Consider the following 7,586-nt stretch of genomic DNA (forward strand, 5'->3'; position numbering starts at 1 on the left):
GCCGTTTCCAGAGACTGCCCTGCACAGGTTTTGGAGTGGAGGTCCTCGCGGAGGGTGTAAGAAGGGGTTGGCTGGAGTTGGCTAACTTTCCAGCCCTCATGGGTCTGGCCGGGACGCCCTGACACCCGTCCACTAGGACTTGAAGAAAGTCCCCCGAGGCAGTTCCAGCCCTGACCCTTGAGTCCTCTGAGTGGGGTGCTGACAGGGGACTGCAGGGGAAGTAGTGGGAGGAGGCTGCAAAGAAGCTCACCATGAGTTGCTGGTCCTTGGAGTCCCCGCTGTCCTTCATGCTTGCGTCGGGTGAGGGGTCAGGCGGCAAGGCTGGACATGGCCGGACGCAGCTTCACGGCCGCCGCGGGTCCCCTCGTCGCTCCCCGTAGCCCTGCACCGCTGCTGCCTGACAACCCGAAACCAACAACGCGCCGGCGGCCAAGGGCGCTGACCGGGGAGGCGGGGCCGGGGAGGGGCAGCGCCTCGCGCCCTGGGCCCGCCCCTCTCGCGCTACAGCTGGTGCCTCCTCCAAGCAGGCGCCCGAGCCTGCGCCCTGGCCGGCTGCGCTGTGCGTCCTCGGTCCTCGGCGCGTTTAGCAACTTCTGGGCCCCTCGTGGCCCGGGTATCCCCTGCGCACTGCCTTCCAGGGAGCGAGCGACTGGCCACACACGCCGTGATCTGGATAGAGGCCTCCTGATCCTGGGGCCACACCTTCTCCGCTGTCTGTCTGTCTCTAGGACAGCGGCTGGAACACTCGGTGTGTCTTTGCTGCGGGTGTCTTCACCTCCACTGCCCATACCAGGGCGGGTGGAAGCTTTTCACTCCATTCAGCGAAGGGGCGCCTCTGTATTATTGGGGTGTGTGTGTGTGTGTGTGCAATGGACTGTGGGAGTCCAGCTAGTAAACAATGCTGTAACATGTCCCAGGGCAGGGGGGATGACCCTGGAAAGAGCCACCCTTCTGTGCAAGAAAGTCTTAAGTCAAACCTGAGAGTCTCCGTTGTTATTGGTGATAATAACAGCAACAGCTCCAGCTGGGATGCAGTGGAAAGGTTCCAGGTCTCCAGAGGCGCCGGGAAAACAGGATTCAAGTCCCAACTCTGCCTCCAACCTGCAGAACCACCTGGACCAGCCCCAACCCCTTTCCTGGGTGAGGTGGAGTTCCCCCCATCCGGGGGCCATCTCTCTTGCCTCCTGCTGTCACTACAGAGTCTGAGGTGAGGCCTGGCTCCCCCCCCCCCAAAGGATGGGAAAGGAAAGCATGGTGGGGCTCACTTCCGATGGAAGGAGCTGAGTAGGGAAGAGCTGCCGTCTCCTGGGCATTGTCCCCGGGGAGGCCTCCATAGCTGGCTTAGGTCCAGAGTGAAGCATGATGCCAGCATCTCCTCTGGGACCTGCTTTTCAGGCAGCCCTCAGGAGCCCCTGGTGAGAAGGGTTATTAATAAACAGTGAGGCAAGCGGCCTATGGCCTCAGACATAGAGAGGCAGAAGCCATTGAGTCAACTCCAGCTCAGGGGGACCCTGTGAAAACAGTGCCACAGAAAAGACACGTCACCCAGGAGGCAAGCGCCTGAGCTGGTGCAGACAGCAAAGCTTGCAAGTTTCATAAAACCTGGCTTCTCCTCACGATTCCTATTTCAGTCCCTGCAAGGCCGCCACCAGGCCCTTAGCCACAGAGGCACCTGCTCCTGGGGTTCAGGGGATGCCAGGCTGGCCTGGGTGGTTTGTCACCTGTCCTGTACCTTTCCCTGATGCCACTGCCCTCCCAGAGGCCTCTGGGCCCCGGTGCATGCTTTGTCTTGGACAAAGGCCACAGTGTCCTCCTCCTGGGTGCCCTAAGGCCTGGCTTCCCCTGTGAGAGGAATGCTGGGAAGGGCCCTCCTAGTGGCTAATTGGGCTGTCTGTCATCATTGCAAGCAGAACCATTAAGTGCTACGAGGAACATCAACTGAGCAGAGTGGACAAGGTCAGACAGGAGGGAGTGTGCAACCGTGGGACCATGCTGTGCTGTGGACACGAGTGTGGCCGCTGCTTCTGTCACTTACTAACCCTGCATAGAGACGCCCAGCCCCAGGCTGGACCTCACACCCACAGCGCTTCCTCCAGTCAAAGGTGATACATCGTAGTTTTATCCCATCGTCTTCAGAGTAGACTAAGCAGTGAGGTCCTCCAGGTGAATAGTAACGAGGTGGAGAAGGCAAGTACTTAAGGCTAGTGAGGGTCACGAGCCACAGGGACAGAGTCTCACCAGGGGCCACTTCTGTCCACAAAGCCCCAGTGGCCGATGCCCAGCATCTTTGAGACTCTCGCCTTTTCTCCCACGGCCCATTCCTTAAATGCCACTGCCGCACAATGTGGCCCTCTGTACCCTCCGCAAAGCATTCACAGGCCCAGCAGAGGGTTCCCCTTTCCCAACCAGTCGAGGGCCCCCATTCTTGTTCTGCTAAGGGGTGTTCCCTTTGGAGGGTCATGGTCCTAGGTCTCATGGAGGGTCCAGCGCCCCTCAGGTTAATGTGGGCGGAGCTTGGCCTTGACTCTGTCGACCTTACGGTGTTGTGGAGCTCTACCGAACACAGAATTGGCCCTTTTGGCCATCTTCTCACGGACAATGCAGAGCTGTTAATTACGTCCACCATGCTGAACAGAGAAAGGGCGGCTTCTACAGCTTAGGCAGCACCGAGGGAGAAAGGCGGGCAGTCTTCTGTGTGGTTTACAGCCTCAGACACTCCGAGGAGGGCCGGCCATGCATCAGCTCTGACTTGATGGCAACGAAATGTCTTTTTATCTCCCCAAGCAGAAACGCAGCACCCCGTAAGTGGTCGCTTCCCATCGTCCCAGCCCATGGTGACCACTAACAAACCTTTGTCTCCATGCATTTGCCTCTCTAGATATTTCGTGCAGTCAGCTCATACAGTCTGTGGCTCCCGGCGGCCGTCACGTTGGGCGGGATAATTCCTGTGGGACGTGCTGACCCAGGCTCCATCCCCTAGAAAACAACAGCATCCCCTCCTCCATCTGGTCACCACAAAGTGTCACCAAGGATTATCAAATGTCCTCGAGGGCAAACTTTCTGCTCTGCGGCCGGTGCCAGAGCCCCTTCTACACGCCCTGCAGAGCGAGCACCCATTGCAGGAGGAGTCCCTTGGTGGTGCACGTGGTTCACACGCTTGGCTGCCAGCAGGTTGGAGGCTTACATCCACCCAGAGGCACCTCGGAAGAAAGACCTGGCAATCTAACGCTCTGAACTCATCCACGGAGAACTCTTACACGCACAGGGTCACCTGTGAGGGGACGACAGCTGGTAGTGGAGGCTTTGCAGGGCAGGGTGGCAGCACTGGGCAGGAAGTGGGACTGACTGAGCCCTGCTCCTCCTTCGGGATTAGGAGGCTGGGAGTGCAGGGCCTGGGCTGGGCCTGGGGTCCCTGCCCGGCCACTCAGGCCCCCTGGACGTGGGCATGCTGCTTCCTCTCTTGGGATGAAAGTAAAAGTTTTAACCCTCTCACCAAAGAAATATGTATGTAAACAACTAAAATGAAATATTTTAACTATGAAGATTTTCACTCATTTAATAATGACTGTTTAGATGTTGGAGCAGTTTATGATCTGAGTCTGTTACATGTAGTAATTCAGTACCCAAGCTTTATGTTATTAGGACATTCTTGATAAAAGTTATTTCCCCACCTAAAAAAAAATATTCTTAACCCTGACACCATGGTGAGGATGAGGATGGAGATGATGATGTTGAAGGCCAGGGAAAACACCCAACAGCCATCAGCTATGATTGTTTCAAGGGCCACACAGCGCTCTCTCCTCGGTCGCTGTGATGGGTCATTGACGTGTGGACCAGGCGATGGTTCCCAGCGGGTGGGCTAGGCCGTAGCCCAGCTGCGGCTCCACGCCATAACCCAAGGTAACCCGCAATGTCCTCAGCTTCCACGTGTAATTTAACGTACCGTGCAATGTCATTACTTTCCATAATGTAAGCTAATTTAGCCACTTGAAAGAAGGAGCTCTTCTAGAAGGTGTTCTGTATCCAGATGTTGTTATGTGCCATCGAGTTGTTTGCGACTCATAGCGACCCTGTGTACAACAGCCCTAAACTCCGCTCTGTCCTGTGCCAATCGCACTGCCTCTGACACACCGATCCCGATTACCCCAGTCACTGAATCAATCCACCTCATAGAGGGTCTTCCCCTCCTGTGCTGTCCCTCCACCCTCCCAAGCATGATGTCCCTCTCCAAAGACCTGTCTCTCCTCACAACATGTCCAGAGTATCTTAGATGGAGCCTCAGAATCCTTGCCTCCAGGGAGCTGCCCGGTTTAACCCTCTCCAGGATGAATCTGTTTGTTTTCCTATAGAAATAGATATTCTAGAAGAACTTTGTGCCACCCTCTTCCCATCACTTAATCTCCAGATCTTGGAAAGAAAACCTGTAGCCTTCTCCAGCCTGACATCAGATTTAGGACTTTGGGGACCTGCCAAACCTCCCGTAATCATATTAGCCAGCTCCCTGAAGTAAATCACCTAATCATCTTTGTGTGTACACATGCGTGCATGTCTCTAGCTAACCACCCATCTATCTACACATCCATGGGTTAAGAAATCAAATGACATTTTGTCTTGGGCCAACCTGCTGCAAAAGACCTCTTTCAGTATTGAAGAGCAAAGTTGTCACTTTGGGGACTCAGGTGGGCCTGACCCAAACCATAGTACATTCAACCACCTCATCTGGATTCAATAGCTGTATCATGGATAAGGAAGACTGAAGGAGAACGGACATGCTCGTATCCCGGTGCTGGAGAACCCTGAATGTCCCGTGGATGAAACGAAGTTAGAAAAAGAACAGTCCCAAGGCTCCTTAGAAGGGGTGATGGAGAGAATCCACCTTGCTTAGTTTGGAGACTTTCTCAGGAAGCCTGGTCCCGGGAAGGGACATCCTGTTTGGAAGAGGATTAGCCAAGAGAGGAAGACGCTCAAAGTGATGGGTTGACTCAGTGTCTGGGACAAGGGGCCCAATCATGTGAGGAGGCCCCAGGCCGGCAGTGTTGCCCCCTGATGCACACGTGTCCTCACCTGAGAGTTGACCTGAGGGCCTCCAACAACAGTCTGTGTGTGTGTCTACCTCACAGGGTTCTTTTTCTCTAAGAACCCTCAGACAGACATGGAGAACAGCTGGACCTGGGTTTCCTCCAGTAACAGTCTTACACGGGCACGTTATAAAGGACACCGGGGACCCCTTCAGGATCAACTGCCGTCCACTGACTGCTAGGTGCTCAAGGGATCTCTCTTGGTACAAAGGTGACACTGAGATGACCTTTCACCCTCTCAACATCTCCAGCCATTGTCACCAACCGCTCTGTTGAGCATGAATTCAAGTGACACCAAGACAGCCCACTGCCCAGTGTGTCTGAATTCTTATCTCTGCCCTGTCCCTCACCTGCCAGGTAACCTCAGGCACGTCCCTGAACCTCTCCTAGTACCTCCACTTCCTTCTGTGAACAGTGAGGCTCTGGAGCCTTGACAGTACAGTGGTTAAAGCATTCTGCTAGTAACCTAAAGGCCGACAGTTCAAATCCACTAGTTGTTCTGCGGTCGGCTTCCATTAAAGTTAAGCTGAGGGTAGTTCTGCTCTGTCCCGCAGGGGCACTTTTACCGAAACCCGACTAACCGACTCGATGGCAAGGGTTTGGTTTGATTTTATAAAGTGTGGACAGTATGAGGCCAGACCTTCCGGGGTTTGCGAGGATGAGGTGAGGAAGCACAAGGCACACCGAGCACAGGTCACACACAGAGCACCGGCCGCTGTCACAGCTGCCCTGGCTTTAATCTTACCAGAACCGGGAAGGGGAAGCTCCCAGACACACGACACCCATCTCACCGCTCGCTAACCCACACTCAAACAGTACTGGGTGGGGCAGGGGCTCTGACAGGCACACGGTAAGTGGATGGACGTTCTCGGTGGTCAGGAGAGGTCACTGCGGGGGTGGGGTGGAGGTGACCATCCCCCCCCATCTTTCCAAGGTCTTGCCATAGCTACGACGAGCCTGGCTGAGGTTGTGCAAGCTTGTGAAGGATGCTGATTGTCAAGGAATCAGACAAGACGTCCAGGGCAGGTGGTGCAGTGGTCTCGGCGGGCAGGCAGGCTGCACATCACACAGGACTCTTCCCACCCGTCACTGTGGGTCAGCTCCCGCAGGGGACCCCTGGCCCTCTGTCTGCAGTGATGCCGTAAGGGGGGGGCCAGGCTTTCCCTACGAGCCCAGGGCCACCCCCGGAGCCGGCGGAGGCTGGCCTTCTAGGCTTGCGTCTCTTCCTCACCCTCCCCTTCTTCCTCTCTGCCCTCCTCCTCCTCTGCTTTCATCTCTTGATCCTCCAATTCCTCTTCTTCCCCTTCGCCCTTCTGTCAAAAAAAAGAAAAGCCAAAGGCATGACGGTGAGGGCCAGGCTGTCCCCGGACCATTCACCCCTGTCTACTGACTCAGCCCCCAGGCCCCACTCTCTGGGTTAGCATGCACATTCAAGGGTGCCCCCGGGGTGAGGAGGGGCTCGGACCAACATGGACCAAGATGGGGGCCCCCTCTCCCCAAAGGGCCTGAGGCCTCTTCAGAGACTCAGGATTCCTCGAAGGGACTGGAGGAAGTCCTGCCAGTGGCCAGAGGGACGAATGAAGGTCCACCTCGGAAGGCTGGAGCAAGGCTTACGGAGAAGCCCAGAAGTCAGCAGGCAGAGTGGGGCCCGGGGCTCCCCACCCCAGCCCAGCAGGCCCTGAGGGGCCCTACATGCTGCTGCTTCTTCCTCAAGGCGTCGATCTCCTTCCTTTTCAGCTCCTTGAAGATGACATCGAAGAACTCCGCCTCGGCCTTGCTGACCAGCTCCTCCAGGTTGACGTCCATCTCGTTGTCCTTCTGGTCCTCGGCCTTGCCCTCGGCCTTGCCCTTCTCCTTCAGCCGCATCTCCCGGTGCCTGGCCTCCAGGAGCTTCTCCCGCCGCGTCTCTCGCTCAAAGATCTGGACACGGGGAGTGGGAACAGAGAGGCCACTGGAGGACAGGCAGGTGGTTGGAGGCACTGGGGCTGGGCTGGTTTCTGAGGGCTCCTTGTTCCACCCAAGGAAACCCCGAAAGATGTCTGCACTCTGGGCTGAGAAGGGGTCTGAGGGAAGGAGGAGGCGGGCACCACGCGTCCCAGTTCCAGAGTCCCAAGTGCACAAACACGGGAGAAAAAGGGCTCCTTGGTGCTGGGCAACATGGGGGTCCTGTGTCCACAGAAGGGCCTGCTCAGTGGGGAGACCCATCCCAGGTGGGGCCATGAGGACCCCCAGGATCTACAGTTCCAGAGTGTTCGTGGCCCTGGGGAGTCCTCCAGGATGGCTCAGCCCCAGAACCCCTGCATGAAAGGGCAGTTCCCTCACTGGTAAGCGCCATAGGGGACCTGTTGATATTTCATGTGACAGGTGATGTTGTTGTTGTTGTGCCGTCGAGTCGTTTGTGACTCATAGCGACCCTATGTACAACAGCCCTAAACCGTGCTCTATCCTGTGCCAATCTCATTGCCTCTGACAAACCCATCCCAATTACCCCAGTCACTGAATCAATCC

General features: G+C 56.3%; 2 protein-coding genes across 2 annotated transcripts in view; both read right to left on the minus strand.

Annotated features, from left to right (window-relative positions):
* KIF19 (kinesin family member 19) overlaps positions 1-363 on the minus strand; it is a 28,709-nt gene extending 28,346 nt beyond the window's left edge. Inside the window, exon 1 of the mRNA XM_006886391.1 lies at positions 251-363. Coding sequence (XP_006886453.1) covers positions 251-289 — 39 coding nt within the window. The 5' untranslated portion in view covers positions 290-363. The remainder of the gene's footprint in view (positions 1-250) is intronic.
* Positions 364-6,286: 5,923 nt separating this feature from the next.
* Positions 6,287-7,586, minus strand: part of DNAI2 (dynein, axonemal, intermediate chain 2) — a 33,967-nt gene continuing 32,667 nt past the window's right edge. Inside the window, exons 11-12 of the mRNA XM_006886392.1 lie at positions 6,771-6,998; positions 6,287-6,391 (exon numbers count right to left, since the gene is read on the minus strand). Coding sequence (XP_006886454.1) covers positions 6,287-6,391; positions 6,771-6,998 — 333 coding nt within the window. The remainder of the gene's footprint in view (positions 6,392-6,770; positions 6,999-7,586) is intronic.

This window comes from Elephantulus edwardii, unplaced genomic scaffold (assembly GCF_000299155.1).
Source record: "Elephantulus edwardii isolate Elephantulus edwardi_28Jun2011 unplaced genomic scaffold, EleEdw1.0 scaffold00048, whole genome shotgun sequence".
NCBI classification, from domain to species: Eukaryota; Metazoa; Chordata; class Mammalia; order Macroscelidea; family Macroscelididae; genus Elephantulus; species Elephantulus edwardii.